Source organism: Panthera onca, chromosome F2 (genome assembly GCF_046562875.1).
Source record: "Panthera onca isolate mPanOnc1 chromosome F2, mPanOnc1 haplotype 2, whole genome shotgun sequence".
NCBI lineage: Eukaryota > Metazoa > Chordata > Mammalia > Carnivora > Felidae > Panthera > Panthera onca.
This window is the reverse complement of record NC_138356.1, coordinates 49,970,981-49,993,302: the sequence shown is the minus strand read 5'-3', so window position 1 is coordinate 49,993,302 and position 22,322 is coordinate 49,970,981. Positions and strand designations below refer to the sequence as shown.

The 22,322-nt window shown below is 38.8% G+C and overlaps 1 protein-coding gene across 50 annotated transcripts in view; it reads right to left on the bottom strand.

Moving 5' to 3' along the window:
- The window catches only part of RIMS2 (regulating synaptic membrane exocytosis 2), a 602,465-nt gene that overhangs the window by 7,638 nt on the left and 572,505 nt on the right, over positions 1 to 22,322 (bottom strand). For all 50 annotated transcript variants that reach the window (XM_060611071.3, XM_060611073.3, XM_060611075.3 and 47 more), the window contains one exon: positions 3,558 to 3,699. In XM_060611071.3, the coding sequence (XP_060467054.2) occupies positions 3,558 to 3,699 (142 nt within the window). The remainder of the gene's footprint in view (positions 1 to 3,557; positions 3,700 to 22,322) is intronic.

Sequence of the window (22,322 nt, the reverse complement as noted above, 5' to 3'; positions counted from 1 at the left end):
TCTCCTTCACTGGTCCTACCATGAAATATTGGGAGCTCGATCCTTTGACTTATTTTTTTCTGCATGCCCCAATCTCCTTGGTAATCTCATGAAGTTTCATGGTTTTAAATGCCATCTATGCTGATATGGCCTAGATTGACATCTCCAGCTTGGACCACAGACCTGCATTTGATCTGCGCTGTCTACAGATCTGCTTGGATGTCTAACAGACAACTGATACTTAACTTGTCCCAAACAAAAAGCCAAATTCTGTTCTTCTCAGGAGATTCTCATCTTTTATTTTTTTAATGTTTTTATTTGTGTTTGAGAGAGAGAGAGAGAGAGAGAGAGAGAGAGAGGGAGGGAGAGAGAGCACATGCATGTGTGAGCTGGGGAGGGGCAGACAGAGAGGGGGACAGAAGATGTGAAGCAGGCTCTGCACTGACAGACTGACAGCAGAAAGCCTGATATGGGGCTTGAACTCACAAACCATGTAATCATTCCCTGAGCTGAAGCCTGAAGCTTAACGGACTGAGCCACCCAGGCACCCCTTAGGGAATACTCATCTTAAATAGCAAGTTCATTCTTTCAGTTGCCCAGCTTGGGGTAAGTCTTTCCTCTTTGTTATGGACTGAGCTGTGCCCCCCCACCCCCCACCCCCAACCAATGCATATGTTGAAGCCTTAACCCTCAGTAAGACATAGTTGGAGACTGGGCCCTTAAAGAGGTAATTAAGGTTAAATGAGGTCATGAGGGCAGGGCCCTAATCTAATATGGCTCGTATCCTTGTAAGAAGAAGTAGAATGGAGAAAAATAAAGCAAGCAAGAGAGCAAGGAAAAACTGAGTAGAGTTTCAAGAGAGAACAAGAAAAAAGAAATTGAAGATAGCGATAGAGTCAACTCCTTATAAGAAGAGACATCAGGGGCACTCAGCAGGTTAAACGTCTGACTCTTGATTGTGGCTCAGGTCAGGATCTCGTGGTTCATGGGTTCGAGCCCCACATCGAGCTTTGTGCTGACAGTACAAAGCCTGCTTAGGATTCTCTCTCTCTCCCTCTCTCTCTGTTCTTCCCCTGCCTGTACTCACTTTCTCTCTCCAAATAAGTAAATAAATAAAAACATTAAAAAGAAGGAGAAGAATAATAAGAAGAGACATCAGGGGTATGCATGCATAGAAGAAATACCATGTAAGCACATGCTGAGGAGGAGGCCATCTGCAAGTCAAGGAGAGAGGCCTCAGGAGAAACCAAACCTGATAACACCTTGACCTTGGACTTCTAGCCTCCAGAACTATAAGAAAATGAATTTCTGTTGTTTGAATTATCCAATCTTTGGTATTTTGTTAGGGCAGCCCTAGGAAACGAATACACCCCCTTTCTCTCATTACTTACATCAAATATATCAATTAACTCTTATTGGCTCTACTGTCAAAATACATCCAGAATCTGTCCTCACTAATGATACCACTGTGGTCTAAGCCATTATTTTCTATCGTTGGTGTTACTGAACAGCCTTCGGAATGATCTCTCTGTGGCCAAATTTACTTTCCACCTCCATGGCAATCAGAGTGATCTGTTAAAATGAAAGCCAGATGATATCAGGACTCTGCTCAAATCCTCTACTGGTTTCTAATCCCTCTCAGGGTAAGAGCAAAGTCCTCACAATGATGTATAAAGACCATCTGAGCTGTCCACCCTGCCCCCGCTGTCTTAATTCCTAGTCTGTTACTACTCCTGCCCTTAGTCTGCCGCGCTGTCCTTCCCACTGCTGATGCCAGGCGAATGCTGCCTCAGGGCCTCAGCACTGCTTCAGCCTGGAATGTTCTTCCCTCAAATGTCCATATTCTTCAAATCTTTACTCAAATATGTCCTTTTCCCTGTCTACCTTACAAAAAACCTACCCTTACCCTCTATCGTCTCTCTTCCTTTCCTTCTTCTCCTTAGCACTTACACTATCTAATCTACTTTATACTTTACTAATTTTCCATATATATATATATATACGTATATATATATATACACACATATATATGTGTGTATATATATATATATATACGTATATATATATACGTATATATATATACATATATATGTGTGTGTATATATATATATATATATGTATATATATATATATATATTAACAACTTTGCTTATTTTTTGTGCATCTTATCTATTGACTGTAAATTTGGTAAGGGTAGGGTTTGTTTTTCGTTTTATTTTATTCTGTATCTCCAGCACCTAGAACCATGTCTGGAATATTGCAAGCATTTAATGAATACTTGTTAAGCTCAGTTAATTCAAACGAAACTGAGAAAAACTTGCCCAAGTTTCTACAGTACCAAGAAACAGATGAGAACTTAAGCCTAGGTGGTTCTAAAGCCCATGGTCTTAACGACTAACTGATTTTGGCTCCCTTGTATGAATTATATCCCTTACTCAGCACAGTGCCTAGAGCACTGGAAGGCATGAAAATATTTATTGAATGAGTTTATGAGTATTCTTTCCATTTTTCCAATATTATATAAACAGCTGGGGCGCCAGAGGTCCCAGTCTGGATATTTTTGTGTCCCTAACAGTACCTACCACAGCACTCTGCAATGATGAGAGCTCAATGCACATTTTCCACTTCATTCTCCATCTAAGACTTCCTTGATGAACACAAAATCTATTTCTGCTGCCAGCCTTAATTCCCAATACAGTTAATCCAAATATTTTGATGTTTCTATAAGTATCCCATATAACCTTATTTAAAAAGGTATGGAGACCATACACATCTCTTGTATTTATATGATCTTGCTAGACAAACGTTCCCTGTGGCATATCATCGATAATCGGCCAGCAGCTCCTATGGTAACATGTCTGTGAACTGGCTACACGCATGTTGTCTGAACATCTGATGCTCCATGGTGATGACAGAGTGGAGTCAGCAAACGCCACCTTCCTCTAGTGGCGTCCTTTAACACACCCATCTCTGGATCCGCAGTTGCTAATTATCATCAATTTGTCGGTGACAGGACTACACAATCTTGACAAATGCTTTAAAAATATCTCAGATACAGCTGATTCAAGGAAAAGCTATATGCTAACTACATAAAGGAGAGGCTCACCAGCTTACTTTGTGGCGTTACATCGGTCTGAACTGCTTGTTACTTCGTGGAACTAAGTATGTATCCGGCGTTCCATAATTTTTAGTAATAAGAGCCAAGATTTTAAAAATTAGCATTGCTCATGTGGTGTGGCACGAGGGCTTATTCTGTCTTATTCCTTCTCCATATTATGTCAAGCGAGGGCAAACTTTCATGTGCCTGTGTTGTGACAGTCACATTTTAGCGTCTCACCGTTAAAGCAAGACACTTTGTCCCCAAACCTAGCTCCTTTGATATAAAAAGCCACATAGGTCACATTTCTCAGTGGCAGGTGAGCAAAAAAGAAGTCCTCCTCACAGCAAATCAGCCAAGGAATGTGAAAGTGGTGCTGTGGAGTGTGTGAGTTAGCTTCTGGGAAAGGGCAGAGAGTGAGACAGAAGATGGTCTCAGGCAAAGGCACGGAAGAGACGCGCGTCACGCTGGCCTCACTCACTTTCCTTCTGAGCTATAGCTGTTCATGCTGCCGTCCGTAGATTCTCGGCTCGCCTGCCGAGTCATCCAGTTCCTCATTTCCACAGCCAGGCCCGTTTCTGTACTTCGCTGGACGGTGCTCCGGAGCTTTTTACCGCCGGCTTCTGCACAGACAGAAGACAAGAGGCATGACAGTTGTGCCACCACCATCTGGTAGCGAATCATAAGCAGCCAACGTGGTGAAGGTCCTCAGGTGGAAAGAACTGCGTAAAACACAAAGTGCTCTCATTAAGGAGACAGAGAGAAAAGGTATTTGAAACAGTGTCTGGTTGAGTGGGATGCAGATATTCTAAAAAGTCTTCAAGAAGCACAAAATACTGCCACTAAAAAAATACTGTGGTTTTGTTTCCGTCTAAAGCAGTGTTCAAATCAGTAACAAGAGGAACATAAAGTTTCAACCTAAGGAAAACAAAATAAGCTTTGTTTTCATCCGTAGTATTTAAAGGCAAGGTTGAGTTATACCTGTCTTTTTTTCCTTTCCTTTCCTTTCTTTTGATCATAGTGAAATGATTAGGGCTTGACTTTATTTCCAAAGAATAGGTCATGGGTTAACCTCAATTCCAGCCTTCACTTTCATACAAAAACCTGATTTTGTAGAGTGATCGATAGTAGAGGGCAAAGAAAGCCAAATAAGGGAGATAGCCTCTCTGATAATAGTTTCCCATCTGTTGGTAACTTTCAGAGACTCTCAAAAGGAACCCCCACCCCCCCCACCCCCCGCTGCCCCCAGCAATACCAGGTGAAAAGAGTTTTCTAATTTGGAGTCATGGGTAGTCATGTCCTCAGGCATCTTCAACAGCTTGAATATGAGACTTACTTAGAGCGGCCAATTGGAAGACCAAACAGGAAACTGAGTCAGGGACCACAGATGTGACAGAGTGTGCTAGTGATTTGGAGAGGTCAGGGAGGAAGGAGATTCACAGACAGAGTGGGATTTTAGCTGGGCTTGAGAGACGGGCACACTGGGACCTAAGAGGCAAGAAGGAAGTGTTTGGGGCCAAGGGAAGGGCATGGACAAAGGCATGAAGAAAGGAATGACCATGGGCAGTTAAGGGATGGCACAAATAACCAAAGCATATTGAAGAGCAGTGGTAGGAATGTGTAGTGGAGAGATTACTAAAGGTGGGGCAACAGGGTGACGGTCCAAACTATTTGCATTAATTTACTTCTTGTCGGGATTAAATATATATCTACACTGACCATGCATACCATTAGATTTTGGGGGACGATAAGCTCCTTTAGTGCCTCTGTTCATAATTTCATTTTAGATCGATAAACATTTCCTGATATTGACTGTAACTTCTTGAAATTTCTCTCACCATGCCTCTTAGAATATTTGCTCACCATTTTGAAACACTGCTTTCAACTTCATCTATTCTCCACTTTCAATCTTAATGTACATCAAAATGCTCTAAAAAGTTTATATCACATATCAACTATGACCGATCTACAACTCAGTTCCGTAATCCAAGGCTGATATTTTAGAAAATCGATGGTAAACATGTTGTACTGATATGAACTGTAAGACATTCTAAAGCATCCCTTCTTACTGATGAAGGAAGTCTCTTCTTTACAGAGACATGTTAGTTAATAAATATAAAAGGACTGATAAAAATTTTACATGACCAATTTGCAACCTCCAAAGCAATAAATGATTCAGATAAAGCACATCAATGGATGCTAACAGCATTAGATGAAAGGATATTCGCATTAGCGCCCCCACCCAAAATCATTTCATAGTTTAGTTCTACTTGTTAAAGGTAAACACGTACTTTAAAACTGGGAAACCAGACACGTATCACCATCCTAATTAAGTGATCAAACTTAGTAGCGCTCATAGTGGGACAATCATAATGTACCTCCTGATATAACATACCTAGTACCTCGTACCACCTATCGAGTTATTCCAGACAAAAATACACAACCTGTTTCTAATCAGGTCTTTGGAACCAATTTATAGCTTTCAAAAACACAAAGGATAGAGTAAAAGATAAATGATACAATAAAAAAAAAAAAATTATGCAAACCCAGAACATGGGGTTTTGTTCAAGAGAATTGGCTTAGTCTCTTTAAAAAGTTAATATCGTGGGGGAAAAAAAAGTTAACATCATCAAAATAAACAAACTAACAAGGCCAGGGAATTGGTCCAGATTTTAAAATATCACAGAGATATAACCATTAAATGCTATGAGTATATTTTGACTTCTTTTTGGGAAAAAATAAAACAAGAAATACTAAAAGCAAAACATTCTAAAAGCAATTTAAGGACAAATAGGGAAAATCTGAACATGAATTGGATATTAGACAGGATAGGAAAATAGTTAATTTTCCTAACAATAAGGGCATGTATTATAAAAATTTCCTTATCATTATAGATATATGAGGAAGTATTTAGACCTGAAATGTTCTACTGTCTGAAACTTGCTTTCAAATAGTAGAGCAAAAATGCACATATACACAAAAAAGGGAAAATGTTTTTTAAGAAAGAGTAGGGATGAGGAAGAGACTCTTGGTACTCATATTTATGACCATTTGACAATGATCCCCAAATGGCTACACCTAAAAGTCATATAATTCTGTCCAGGGGTGAACTGGAGTCACGGAAGGTGCCAGGCTGTTGTTCAAGAGCCCAGCCAAGGGCTAGGATCCTGGCCTCTCCGTGTGGCATCCGTAAGATACATCACCTCCAAGTGAGACGTACCCCTTCAGTGAAGCTGGAAACGTGGAATGAGGATATGTACAGGAACCCGGCTTTCGAAGGAAATGAGATTCCTAAAGGACACACAGCCTTTTGATATCGGTCTCCACCACAATAAGAGTAACTTGAAAACCTGCTATTACAGGTTGATGAGGACCAGCGACCATTTGTCAAAGGACAATACAATGAGAGTGTAATCCTCATGTTTACAGACTGCTTTTTACCTGCATTCTCTGTAGAACAACTCTAACAGTCCCCATTTTACAGACACAGCATCCATGGGCCCTGGCAGCTTACACAAGGTGACAGAACTAAAGTTTATACACAGTTCCCTGACTCCCGATTCTCTGCTTTTTGCTGATTTGTTATCAGAATACAGCCAATGGGTAGCCTGCACGGAAGGCCCTGTTAGAGGCAGCTGGTGAGGTGGAAAGAGTGGGGCACGCTCAAGGGGTCAGGCCCTGGGGTCAGACTGGTTCTCTTTGAACCCCCACCTAACCACATACAAGCTGGGTGACATCGAGCGAGTTACTTACTCCCTCTGACTCAGTTTTCTCAACCTGTCTAATGGCAGAGACAATAATGCCTACCTCATAGGATTTTTGTGAAAATAAGAAAAATAATATATTTAAAGTGCTTAGGAAAGTGCTTGATACACGGAAAATCTTCAATTAATGGTACTGTCGTTACTACGACTACCAGGTAGGGAATCAGAAAACATGTTTTCCAGGCCAATCTCTACCACTAACTAGCTGACTCTGGTTTTCCCTGAGTCATAGTCCCTGAGTCTCTGGTTCCTCATTTATGAAAATGGCAAGGAATGGGGGCAGGGGGTGACAGATTATTTCTGCTCTCTTTTAGCTATAAAGTCTATGAGTTTGTGTCATTAGTCTATGACCAAGACCATGATTAACAGCATACATTAAGGAGATAATGTGACTTATTGTCATCCGATGGAATCAAAGGATTCTATGCAATACACTGAGCGTTTATAGTAGCTCCTTATGTCTGATGCACAATAGACTTATTTAAAAAGTAAATGTATTTTTCAGTATTACAAATCCTTTGCATCACATTCACAATGAAAGTAATTTAGCCTAAATACGATTGATCATGGTGATTCACATTTAATGCTCCAAAAGCTTTGTCATGTCAGCCAACCTAAAAACTGAATCTGGATAACAGAGGATTTGGTGTCTACATGAAGTCAGTGTAGTAGCCAGAACTCTAAGATGGACCCATGATTATGTTACTTTATACAGCAAAATGGACTTTGCAGATGTAATTAAGGTTACTAATCAGTTGATCTAAAGATAGGGAGATTAGGGGCACCTGAGTGGCTCAGTCGGTTAAGCATCCGACTTCCGCTCAGGTCATGATCTCGTGGTCTGTGAGTTCGAGCCCCGCGTCGGGCTCTGTGCTGACAGTTCGGAGCCTGGAGCCTGCTTCCGATTCTGTGTCTCCCTCTTCTCTCTGCCCCTCCCCAGACAGTTCACACTCTGATTCTGTCTCTCTCAAAAATAAACATTAAAAAGAATTAAAAAAAAAAAAAAAAGATAGGGAAATTATCTGAGTGGGCCTAACACACCCACATGAACCTTTTTAAAAGCAGAGTGCTTTCTTTGGCTAATTCCAGAAGAGTCAGCGAGAGATCTGAAACACGAAGGATTCAGTGCACCTTGTTTGGTTCAAGATGGAGGGGATCGTGTGGAAAGAACCTGTGAGCAGCCTCTAGCTGCTGTGAGGCAGCAAGAACACGGAGACCTCGGCCTCCAACTGCAAGGAACTGGATTTGGCCAACAACTTGAATGTCCCCGAAAGCAGTTTTCCCCCAGAGCCTCCAGACAATAACTCAGCACAGCCAACACCTGACTTCAGCCATGTGATATCCCTCTTTTTTCTTTAATTTTTTTTTAACGTTTATTTATTTTTGAGACAGAGAGAGACAGAGCATGAATGGGGGAGGGTCAAGGAGAGGGAGACACAGAATCTGAAGCAGGCTCCAGGCTCTGAGATGTCAGCACAGAGCCCGACGCGGGGCTCGAACTCACGGACCGCGAGATCATGACCTGAGCTGAAGTCAGCCGCTTAACCGACTGAGCCAACCAGGTGCCCCAGCCATGTGATATCCTAAGCAGAAAACCCAGCCATGTCATCCCAGATGTGTGGCTTACAGAACTAATGAACTGACAAATGAACTACTTAATGAATTAACGAATTAATTAACTAATACATGAGTGTTGTGTTAAGCTATTAAATTTGTGAAAACTGTTAGGCAGCAATAGGTGATTTTTTAGATACGTTTTCTTCTAACTGGCAAGCTCTATAAAAATTACCTATTGTGACCATAGGAGTGGACCAACTGAAATTATGCATAGGAACTCAACAGCCACGATTAAAAAATGTTTTTAAAGATATACATACATGTGTGTGTATATACACATTACATACATATACATATATACATATAACATATGTGCTTATGTTTGGATGTTTAAAAATACTCAGATAGTAGGGGCGCCTGGGTGGCTCAGTTGGTTAAGCATCTGACTTCGGCTCAGGTCATGATCTCACGGTCCGTGAGTTCCAGCCCCGCGTCGGGCTCTGTGCTGACACCTCAGAGCCTGGAGCCTGCTTCGGATTCTGTGTCTTCCTCTCTCTCTGACCCTTCCCTGTTCATGCTCTGTCTCAAAAATAAATAAACGTTTAAAAAAAATTAAAAAAAATACTCAGCAACCTATAGGACTAAGGCCCAGATTATATTGGGGTAGAGCCCTTAAAACCACTCTGGTAGGTATTTTGAACCATAGTGCATTTGCAGAAGATGCCTGCAGGTAAAAACCAAGTTCTTGAATTGCCAAACATCACAGGCAGAAAGCCGAACACAGGAGGTGTCCTTGTTATTCTGTTCTGCTTAGTCTGATGACTCATTCACTTGGCACCCTGTGTATTCAAAGAAAGCCACTTGATTAAATAAACAACAAAGGGTCAGTTTCCCCTAATAATATCTGAAAACTCTTTGAGTGACTAAAGGTCCCCCCTGCTACTGATTTGGAAACTTTCCTAAACCCCCAGATGAGGCTCAAAATGAAACGCCGAACTTAGTGTTATGGGGGCTTCTTTCCAAATCTTGTGTCCACAGAACCCATTCCTGCTTCCTAGCCCTTGGAAGGTCTTGTCTCCTGTTTGCAGGCAGGGTTACTGTAGAGTCAGGATTCTCCTGACAATTAGTGTGGGAAACGATTTACAGAAACAGGTGGGAGAGGTTGGTATTTTCTAAAAACTGACTTTAATTTTAGTTTTGGCCACAATTTATGTGCGTTGAGTTAATAAGGCACTGATTTTGCATTTTATTAAACATTACCATTTCCCAGAGTGAGTATAATTTAGGGAAGCCATTTGCATCACATTTAGAGAATATAAAAATGCATTAAAAATCAGAATTTCTAAAATTATCGATACATAGAACTTCAGAAGCTGTCTCAGGAATCCAGTGTACTTTGTGGTTTATGTACCCCTTTATTGTAGCGATAAGAAAACGGAGGTCCAGAGCGGCTAGTTTCCCTTTAGTAGAAGATTTTCAAATGGAACTTTATTCCACCTAACCCTTCCAACTCCTCCAACTTTCAAGTTTAAGAATCAACTCCAGCACTCCCTCCCACCTCTATGGTGGCCCCTGTGGACATAACTTCCCATCTGCAGATTATATATCGAAACATGAAGGAGGTAGATTTATTTACCTGTTTGACCTGCAGGACTTCCAATTCTGGGATACTCATGAGTAGTACTATAATTGCATATAAAAGCTGTGTACTTATGTTTGTCAGGGCTTCTTACTATAATACATGCAATTCAAACCTCTGAAAATCTCAACAAAACAGGCGCAAATATTTGATCATTTCTTCTGAGCTAAACCAGGATCTGCATCAACAATCAAAATAATAGAAATTAACAGAAAGTAGCAGTTGATTTCTAAGATTGCTTCAGAGTTTGCCACAAATCCGTTTGTTCCAACAGCTTTGTCGTAACTATCACGACAGTTGTGGAGTCAATAGCTACAATACAGTGAGCGACAAACAGGAGTCACAATTACGATAGACATTAGGTCTGTTTGAATATATTCACCTTCCCCCCCCCCCCCCCCGCCCCAAGTTAGGTGTGGTCATGTGACTTGCTAAGCCCAGGGAGATTCGGGCAAAACTGGCCCTTGTAACTTCAGGGCAGAAGCTTCAACAGCTGAAGCGAGAGTCACCATGTCCCCCCTCTTCTATGTGGAAGCAGATAGCAACAGGCACCTCCACTGGCCTGGGTCCCTGAGCACAGCCACAAGTATGGCACTCAATGGACATGCAGAAGGAGTGAGACATGAATTCTCTGAGTTAAGCCACTGATAATTCTGAGTCATTTGTTATCACAGCATAACCTAACTAATTCTAGGAGATACACAGACACTAGCCATAACACAGTATTCCATTCTCTTGAAACTAATGGGTTCTAAGTTTTGTAATTTTTTCCTTTTTTCAGCATCATTTAAATATTTACCACTTTGAATACAGTCCTCTTAATTAAAACTCTGCATTTGGTATTTTTTTTTATAACTGCTTTCATCGCTTCTATCTTATTAGTATGCCTAAAGAAATTTTAATCATTGCTCTTAAACTTCAGATTCATATTTTAAAAAACATTAATATAATTTTTAATAAACTTCTAATTTTAGAATAGCTTTAGATTTACAGGAAAATTGGTACAATGGTACAGAAAATTCCAGTATACTCTACACCTATTTTTCCCTATTATTAACATCTTACATGGCTATGGTACATTTGTCATAATTAATGAACTAATACTGATACATGGCTATTGACTAAAATGTATGCTTTACTGAGATCCCCTTGGTTTTTAATCTAAATTTTTTTTTCTAATCCATGTCACATTATATTTTGTCATCGTATCTCCTTAGTCTCCTCATAGAGACAGATTTTTGATGTCTCTAATTTCTGACATCCTTTTTCATCTGTAACTCATTTTAGTTTGTGCATGTGAAATTAATATGCAGTACTAGAATTCACCATAGTATAAATATACCATTAATGAAACCACTTATTTTTATTTAAAAAACAATGAATAAGTTGAAAATGCTCATCTATAGAAAAATAGAAAAATATTTCATGCCATCAGTAAAAAATAAGTGTATGAAAATTATCAATACTAAATTAATTTATACCATATGGCATAATGTAAAGGGACTAAGTTAATATACATATTTTTAAATAGTTTATTTAAAAAAGCTCATCTGTCTTTCAGATAAGAATTAAATTAAAATCAGTATTCCCAGGGTGCCCAGGTGGCTCAGTCAGTTAAGTGTCTGACTTCAGCTCAGGTCATGATCTCACGGTTGGTGAGTTTGAGCCCCGCGTCGGGCTCTGTGCTGACACAGCTCAAAGCCTGGAGCCTGCTTTGGATTCTGTGTCTCCCTCTCTCTCTGCCCCTCCCCTGCTGGTGCGCGTGCTCTCTCTCTCTCTCTCTCTCTCTCTCAAATAAATAAAAACATTAAAAAAAATTACTATTCCTGATGTAATGATTCAGGCAAGGATCAGTACTGGATGTTAAAATCATTTGATGAGGGACACCCGACTGGCTTAGTCAGTTAAGCATCCAACTTGGCTCAGGTCACGATCTCACAGTCTGTGAGTTCGAGCCCGGCATTGGGCTCTATGCTGACAGCCCAGAGCCTGGAGCCTGCTTCAGATTCTGTGTGTGTGTGTCTCTCTCTGACCCTCCCTTACTCACACTTTGTCTCCCTCTCTCTCTCTAAAAGAAATAAACATTTAAAAAATTAAAAAATAAATAAGTAAAATCATTTGATGAAAGGTTTTGGGGAAATAGGATATTCACATGGCACCAAAGTATTACCTCAGTGATTATTTAGTAATTATAAAGGGAAAGATATCTCCTCCTCCCTAGAAGGAAAGTGGCAGTCATCTCTAAACCAAGTGATCAAAATGAGCATACCTAAGAGTCAGAAAACTTATTATGTGTCTACTGATGGATGTATAAAGTTTATGTCACCTGTGACATTAATTTATTTTATTTTTAAAAATTTTTAAGTTTTCATTTACTTATTTTGAGAGAGAGAGAGAGAGAGAGTGAGAGCACGAGTGGGGGGTGCAGAGAGACAGGGAGAGGGAGAGAATCCCAAGCAGGTTCTGCACTGTCAGTGCGGAGCCCCCTGTGGGGCTCAAACTCATGAACTGTGAGATCATGACCTAAGCCAAAACCAAGAGTCGAGTGCTTAACTGACTTGAGCCTGAGCCACCCAGGCGCCCCCTCACCTGTGACATTTAAACCGAAACTAACCATGTCTCTAGATCTAATGTCCAGTTAACAGGGAAGACAGGGAATAGAGATAACAATCAAACAAATCCAGATTGTTAGATATTCTATAAGACAACTTTGTCTGGATTCTTCAATAGTTAGTATCATGGAAAAAAAACAACAACAACAGGTAAAAGTACTGTTTAAGATTCTACCTAACAATCAAATGCAATGAATGAGCCTTGACTAGATCCTGCATTGAGGAAAAAATATAACAAAAAGCCATAAAATGCAATTTGGGGATAACTGAAAAAACTGCGTTAGGAAGAGACATTAGATGATAGCGATTTTTTGTTAATTTTATTGTTTATGTAGTTTTTTTAATTAGGAGATACATGCTTATCTTATCTTGTTCTCAAATACTCAGCAAAAATGCATACTGTGTGTGCATGAGAGAGAGAGAAAGGGAAGCAGGGAAGAGACCGGAAGATAAAGTCAAAGAAAAACTGGTCATTCATTCACTTTACTACGCTCTTTTTGAATGTTTAAAATATTTCACAATAAAAGTTGGGAAAAATTCAATTACTAAATTCACATCAAAGGAAGGAAAGAAAGAGCTATTGTGTCTTGACTTACTTGTATGTGGAGACGTTTGGATGTAAAATCTACCTGCTTCTAGTCCTCATAAGAGTGTTACCTGGTGGTTATTACCACTATCATTTTCTTTTTGAGGAAACTGCCTAAGTTACACAGCTAGCAAGTGACACATGTTACACTTGAACCCAAACCCTAGCAATGTCAAAGCCTATGCTTATTTCTCAAAGCAGCCTGCCTTCCATCTTATTTAGTATTTTGGGGGGCGCCTGGGTGGCTCAGTCGTTTAGGCGGCCGACTTCGGCTCGGGTCATGATCTCGCGGTCCATGAGTTCAAGCCCCGCCTCGGGCTCTGTGCTGACAGCTCAGAGCCCAGGGCCTGTTTCGGATTCTGTGTCTCCCTCTCTCTGCCCCTCCCCAATTCATGCTCTGTCTCTCTCTGTCTCAAAAATAAATAAACGTTAAAAAAAAAAAATTTTAGTATTTTGGACACTAATTTCTGATTCCACAGTAACCAGTGACTTGAAACCTCATCTCATGTTCTCACTGCATGTCCAAATAAACTTAAAATAAACTGTTTTATGAACATTGTTGAGATTCAGACCAATTCATGCTTTGTTGTTTTATTATGAAAAATGGGAAAATGTTAATTTATTGCTAACTTCTGACTTCATGAACGTGATGGCAAAAAACCCCCAAAAAAAACAACAAAAAAACAAAAAAAGAAAAAGAAAAAAACAAAAACCCAACAACAGACTCTTAGCTATAGAGAACACACTGATGGTTACCAGAGGGGAGGTGGGTGGGGGTGATGGGGATTAAAGAGTACACTTAGGACGAGCATTGAGTCATGCATAGAACTGTTGGATCACTACACTGTGCACTTGAAACTAATATAACACTCACTCTGTGCTAACCATACTGGAATCAAAATTAAGAACTTTAAAAAATTACCATAAAGATGAAAAAAAAGTATACTTATGATAAAATTCAAACAAATGTGTCAGAAATAGCTATTCCTTATTATATACATTTGCATTTCTATCTCTCAACAGGTCACTTTGGATCTATCCATAGCAAAAAGTGGAGATTTCATCAAATGACGCCACAGCAAATAGTATTAAATATAGAGTGAAAAATTATGGATTTGCGAAGTTAAAAAGGACCTTGACTCTTTTGTGTCTTGATCCTCATCTGTAAAACAAAGGGGCTATTATAAGAACAAAAACTGCAGACCAATATCTCCCAGGAAAACAGACTCAAAACCTTCAACAAAATATTAGCAAGTCAAATGATGAAGTCGGATTTATCTCAGTTATGCAATGCTGGTTCGGTATTCACAAATTATTTAATGTTATATATCACACAAACAAGTTAGAAAAGAAAAAGCCCATGATCCTATCAGTAGACCCAGGAAAGCATCTGACAAAATCCAACATGCATTCATGATAAAAACTCAGTAATCTAGGAATAGAGCTTTCTCAAGTTGATAAAAAAGCTCTATAAAAAATTTAAAGCCAACAACAAATTTAATAGTGAGAAACTCAAAGCTCTCCCACCAAGATTCAATACAAGGCAAGTATGTTCTTTCTCTAACTCCTTTTCAACAGCATACTGGAAATTCTAACTAATGCAATAAGACCACAAAAAAAAAAAAGAAAAGTTAAAAGAAAAAAAAAGAAATACAAATTATACAGATTGAGAAGGAAGAAATAAAACTGTTTTTGCTCACAGATAGTATAATGTTTATGCAGAAAATCTGAAAAAATAGATATAAAAACTCCTAGACTAATAATTATAGCAAAGTTGTAAAACACAAGGTTAATATACAAAAGTCAGTTTCTTTCCTATATCCCAGCAATGACTAAACAGAATTTGAAATAAAAAAATCAATATCATGTATATTAGCATATAAAAAAATAAAATGTTAGGTATAATATGAGGAAAACTACAAAACTCTGATGAATTAAATCAAAGAACTAAATAAATGGAAAGATATTCCATGTTTGTGGATATGAAAGCTTAATATTGTTGAGATGTTAGTTCTTCTCAAATTGATATATAGATCCAATGCAATCCCAATCAAAGTGCCAGCAAGTTATTTTGTAGATGCTGACAAACTGATTCTTAAGTTTATTATGGAGAGGCAAAAGACCCAGAAAGGTCAATATAATATTAAAAACAAAGAATAAAGTTTGAGGCTGACACCATCAAATTTCAAGACTACAGAAATCAAGACAATATTGTATTGGTGGAAGAATAGATAAGTAGATCAATGAAATAGAACACGGCCCAGAAATAGGCCCGAGAAGTGATGAATAAAGATCTGATACTATAATCTATGTGACAGTTTCGAAAATTATAAAATGCCATACAAATCTTTTTTTGAAAACTGGAATAATGTGAAATCATTCTAAACTTGCAGTAAGAAAATTATGTATAAATAAGTGGGGACTTGCCATTCGAAAACTGAGAGAGACTGCTGGCCAAAATGGATTAAGGCGTTGCCTTCCCACACAAACCCATTGTTTTCAGATGACATCAAGGTAGATGCCATTAAACTGAGAGCAAAGGAAGTGGGCAGAGCACAGAGGCTACAAACTAAAAGAACAGAATCTTAAGGCTTAAAATCTTTGTCAAATGAGGTGTTTGGTTAAAGTTACTCATAAATGAAACTGACTGGGATTAAACAGACTGTACAGCTATTGAACTTTTGAAAAACTAAGCCCAGTTGGAAAAGTCTGTTCAACTCTTTTAAAAAAAAAACAAAAACAAAACTTTTTTTATGTTTATTTATTTTTGACAGAGAGAGAGAGAGAGAGAGAGACAGAGCATGAGTGGGGGGGGGGGGCAGAGAGAGAGAGGGAGACACAGAATCTGAAACAGGCTCCAGGCTCTGAGCTGTCAGCACAGAGCCTGACGCAGGGCTCGAACTCACAGACCGCGAGATCATGACCTGAACTGAAGTTGGACGCTCAACCGACTGAGCCACCCAGGCGCCCCAAGTCTGTTCAACTCTTAAGGTAACTACTGAGTTTCCCAATGTGCACTAGCAAGAAGCAGGCAGTGAATACTATACAGCCTCGTTTTCAATGCAAATCTTTGTGGTCAATGAAGAATAAAGACAAAGAAATACTTTTCCAGAAAACAGAACCAAGGATGCCAGATAAATAAACCAAGGAACGTATTGTACTGTCAATCTTTGCCATTCCTTCCAAGTGGGATTTGATCACTCTTGTGGACAATTCATTGCTTTGTATTTCCTATTCTCTCTTCTATATGAGAATTTTGATTTTCATTATCCTGTTGCTACTCTACCATTTAAATTGAATGTATTGTAAACAGATGACTTACCTTTAGGTTTATAGGTCACTATAACATGGAAAGCCCCATCTGGATATAAGAAAGACAGCTACACATCATTCAAACATCCTAGATTTCAATTTGCATGCAGTAAATGAATGGCATTTTAAGGTTGTCTTTCTAGAGGGAGAGACCGACTATGATCTGTATGGAAAATAAGAGTGTGCATGGATATTTGGGTAGCCAAATCTATAGAAAAAGTTAAAAGTAAGAGAGCCATAGTCTTTACCTCAGGCTTCTTTCATAGATTTTTTCCCCCTTTTCCTATTTGCTTATGGTTATCAAGCAAAGAGGAAAATAACCCAATAGCAAACTAGTATTTAAAAATATTAAAAATAGGTAATTAGGCTAAGTTTAAGGGGTTTTCCCCTGGTAATTATTTTATATTACTAAGTCGATATTTCTTAATGGTTTGGGTCACTAGCATTTGAACCCTTTTCCTATGTATGAGAAAAAAAAAACCCATCCTTCAATTGTAGATGCTAAAATTTGGGGGTATCATTTTTCCAGCCTGCCTGGCAGATAGGGCATGAACAATGACTGAGGTTCTGCTACTGAGGATTAGACACTACTACCCCAAACTTTGAATCTGAAGCTAGAGAAGCAAAGAAGCTGAGACACCACGGGCTCCCATTCTAATGAGGATGCTGGCCGCAATACAGAATTTCCAGGAAGGTCCTATAACAGTACGTAGTGATTCAACATCGAAGGTTGACAATGGTGTAAGCTGTGTTATCTGCGCCAAGCAGCGGCGTTAGTTCGCTAGGATTAGTTCCGCAGTATGTTTTGGGACAACGTTCCTAACCTCTGGCACAGGATCTCCAATCTTCCTAAAGATTCTGTGACCTATCCAATATCCTTTAGCAAATATCTTTTCCACCTAAACTGCTAGAATTGGTTTCTGTTGATTACAACTAGGCACCCTAAATGAAGCATACTACATATACATGGTTCGTTTATAGTTTATAGTAAAAAAAAATATGTGTCTAGTTTATATGGAGCTAAGTATACCCAACTTCTAGGTGTAGCACAAAGAACACATGCCTTTCAAGCATTCTTGTACCTGCAAGATTGGAAACAGTTATTTAAGCAATTTGGTCCCTTCCAGCTCTAATTGCTTCTTTCCATTTCATAATATGAACACAGAAATCAATCAGATACTTATTCCTTTATTCACTCACTACATATTTGCTAAGTACTTACTTGGTGTAAGGCACTGTGGGAGATAAATATATGTAACACTTGATCACATAATTCCTTATATAATTTTACAATTTAGTAGGTGAGTTAAGATAGTAAATAAATAATGACAATCCAAGGCAATATATTCTAAGTGCTATATGAGTGCTATTAAGTACTGGGAGCCGTACCGTCCAATATAACAACATAACTTCGTGTGAATGATGGAAACGTTCGATAATTCTGCACTGTCCAGTAAGGTAGTCACTAGTCATGTGTAGCTACTGAGTGCTCCAAATGTGGCTAATGTGACTCTGGAAATAATTTACAATTTAATTTGGTTTTAATCTATTTCAATTTAAAAAGCCACATGACTAGTGCTTTCTGTATTGGACAGCACAGATCTAGTTCAGAAAAAGGTTAACACATTTTGATATGGGATCAGGAGAGAATAATAACCATGACAATGCAGTGCACAACCCCTCTCTAAGGTGAGTGTTATTATGCACATTTCACATAAAAATGAGGAAACTAGAGCTCAAGGACATTAAGTACCTTGCTTAGTTCACACAACTAGGAAAAGGTGGAGTTAATACTCTAAACCCAGGTCTATGCCCATTCACCTTTTCCTCTGCCTACAGAAACTTAAACGGATTCTGAAGACTTCATAGAGAAGATATGAGTTGAGCTTTGAAAGGCAACTGGATATCATGCAGATACAGTGGTAGAACAAGAATCGAAAGGAAGGCATGAACAAAAACTTGGGAGGCAAAGAGCAAGAAGGCTTAGTTTTACTGAATTACTGGATTCCCAAAAGGCCTTAGAAGCCAGGGAAGCTATGCTGTATATAAGAACTGATTGTTAAAGATTTTGAGTGTCAGGCTAAAGGCACTATTTAGTAGGAGATAGGAATCTACTGAAGCTATTGGAGGAAGAGCAGTGTCAAGATCAAGGTCATATTTAAGAGAACTGATTCAGGGGCAATGAAGTTGGACTGCAGTGGGGAGACCCAGAAGGTAGAGAGCAGGTTGGGAGACTCTCAGAAGATTTTAACGGGGAGCAAACGTGGTCCTAAACTATCAAGGTGACAATAAGAATGGGAAGGAAGAAAGCAGTTCCCTGACAGAAGTTGCCAACTGGTGAAACACATTTGGTCAACAGGTTATGTTTTGTTTGGCCCAAATAATGTTTATATTTTTTCATTTAGGTGCCAACATTGTAAAAGTTAAAGATTTTAAGTAAGCATCCAGATTTATAGCTTTTCTCTTAGGGAAAAAAGAAAAGTAAGTTTGCCAACCCTGGGCTGATACCCAATTTGGCATCAATGAACTGAACAGAGCGTTCACCATTTCTTTTTGGATGGGTAAGCTTTCTCCAGCTTTTCAGAGTCCTTGCTTTTCCCATTTGTATTACATCTGGCCTGCCTCACTGATGTAGGTTACTGCCTGGCCCATGATTCAGACAAGAGTAAGAGAACAGCTGATCACTGAAATAGCTAAAATAAACAGTCTTTTCATTTAGTTTCATCTTAAGAAATAATCCTTCAAAACTTAAACTGGTACTATCATTTCTATGTTAGCTTTTTTCTTCAATTGTTCAAATAATATACATACACAGCATTAGGTAAATCCACCCCCCCTCCCCCCCCATCAAACACTGTTACAGTAGAGTTAGAGATAGGAACAACTGTATAGAATGATCTTGTCTGATCATTAATAAGGGCCTACTTAAAGAGCAACAGAGTATTTACATTAAACCATAGTCTTTGGCAGCAAATGGGATGTTGCCATTACCACCTTCTAGTGGGTTTCTTTCGTAAGTCATTATACACAAGATGTCTCCCTAGGGAAGCTCATCCCCATTTCTAGTTCTGAATTTAGTGGGCTCACTGCAGGATGAAAGAAAATTGGGGTTAAACTTGACTTTTGTATTAAAGTTTTAAGTTACTCTAAAGATATTGTTTGGACACTTACCAATGAAAAATTCTGAATCTCAGACAAATAGGTAATATTTAATAAGTACTCTGAATGAAACTGTTCTTTCATTTATTTCTTTAATTGCAAAATCTTTTACTTCACCGTATCTGCCTAGAATGTAAACCTAATGTAAAAATGTTGTGCTATCAGGGTGCCTGGGTGGCTCAGTTGGTTGAGCATCTGACTTTGGCTCAGGTCATGATCTCACAGTTCGTGAGTTCAAGCCCTGTGTCGGGCTCTGTGCTGACAGCTCGGAGCCTGGAGCCTGCTTCGGATTCTGTGACTCCCTCCCTCTGCCCCTTCCCTGCTCTTGCTCTGTCTCTCTCTGTCTCTCAAAAATGAATAAATGTTAAAAAAAAATTTTTAAAATGTTGTGCTACTGTTGAATATGATATGGACTCATTTATGAAATGATGTATTATATATAATCAATCATAATCTAGGAAAAACAGTATCTCCTAAGAAAAGATACATATTTAGACTAAAACTGACTATCCACGTCCTGCCCCAATATTGGCATTGTCAAGATGTGCAAAAACTATGATCACCAAATTTTAAAAAGTCTAGATCACATATTAAATTTAAAAACAATATAGGGGTCCTGGGTGGCTCAGTCAGTTAAGCGTCAGACTCTAGATTTCTGCTCAGGTCATGATCTCACGGTTTGTGAGTTTGAGCCTGGCGTCGGGCTCTGTGCTGATAGCACGAAACCTGCGTGGGATTCTCTCTCCCCCTCTCTCTCTGCTTCTCTCTCTCTCTCTCTCTCAACATAAATAAGTAAACTTAAAAAAAAAGAATTAAATGTATCATTTTGCCATATACAAAGATTAGACTAAGAAAGTTTTTTTTATACTCTTCCTATTTGTTGCACGGTCTCTTAAAGAATGAGGGTGAATTAAATAGGTATTACTATTAGTCCCTGTAGTTCCTTTTAAATTAATTCCTCACAGCTTCATTATCATATGCAAAAAACCTTTTCTCAGTTTTTCTGGTAAAAACTATTCCTGTTTCTTGGATGGTTTTCCTATAATTTAATTTTCAAGCTAGTGGCATGGAAAAGAAATTAAATGAACTAATTAATTCAGTTACTAGCACTAAGTTGATAGAATCTCTTCCGTACGATTGCCAAAGCCAGATTTTAACTGAAGAAGGCAGGCCATAAAATCAAGCAAATCAAATTCATCACATATTACACGTACATAACTGAACAAGAACCACTAGCCTTGAACCAGAGGTAACATTAAATAGCCTCTGAGAAACCAGATCTACCAAGTGTTAGAAAATGTGCCACGTTCTTCCGTTATAAGACCATAATCATTTGCCCTTGAACCCACGGGTGGCAAGTTGTGGGGAAGCCTGTCCTACTAAGAATGGTAACTTTTCCTTGAAATGATTCCTTCTTTCTTAGAATTACATGTAATGGTTAAAAATTCTACATCCAATAATATTCCACGTGGGGACTCCATGTCAAGGCCAAGTAGTTTACACAGTGAAGTTAATATTTATCTCATAGGGTTCAGTGATAAAATAAATAATCATAATTCATAAACTGTTAAGTAACAAGTTAGGGACTATTATTAATTTTACTTAAAAAAAAAGCTGCTCAGAGGATTGGAGTCTTGGGAATATATCCAGGGACAAGGAAGCAAAAACAAAACAAAAAGACCCAAAAACACATAAAAAAGAATTGCAAGCATACAAAAGTGATGCTACAAAGACCAATCAAGAATCTTCTTTTGTTTACAGGAATGACCCTTTCATCCTCAAGGAAGTCGGCCCCATTGAAATGTATAATCCGTGGCCAAGTTGTTTAACGTCTCTAAATCTCAGCGTTCACACGTGTAAAATGTTGAAAATAATAACTTCCTTGCGGAATTGTCATGAAATCAAAGGAATGTGGCACGTAAAATGTGTTCTATTATTATTATTGGTAACTGTTATTATCGTACTGTACCTCGTCGTCAACTCCACAGCACGTTACTAGGAACTGTAGTGTAATCATGAAGAAACAACACACAGAGTAGTTAGGATTAGAAATTCCAGAGCCAGATTATGGATTTAGACCCTAGCTCTGACACTTCCTTGCTGTGGGCTCTCAGCAAATGGTTTTCACAGGTGCACCCAGCAGGCGAGAGACTGAGAGCTGTCACCGATGCTCAAATCCATGTTCCGCTCTCACTTTCTCAGGATGCCTTTCTCTCTTAAATTAGATTTTCCTATAATCTCTTACTGCACTCTGTATTTCGCCATCCTAACGTTGGTCACAGTTACAATTCCATAGTTGTTCCTATTAATTTCTACTTCCGTTAGACTGTAAGCTCTACAAGGGTGGGGAACATATACAGTCATTCAGGGACTACCATAGCTAACACATCAAATAGCCTCACTAAATATTTTTGAATGAAGGAATGAATGCAAACAACGTGGTCTCTCAAAATCAACTTCCTGGTACTTCATGTGCGAATGGTAATGTCTGGATGTGCCCTATAAGAATGAAATGAGAATATCGAACTGGAGTGGAGAGTACATTTGAGATTAGTTATTTATACTATATCTGATCCGAAAAGACCAAAAAGAAAAAAAAAAAAAGACTAACTTTAAA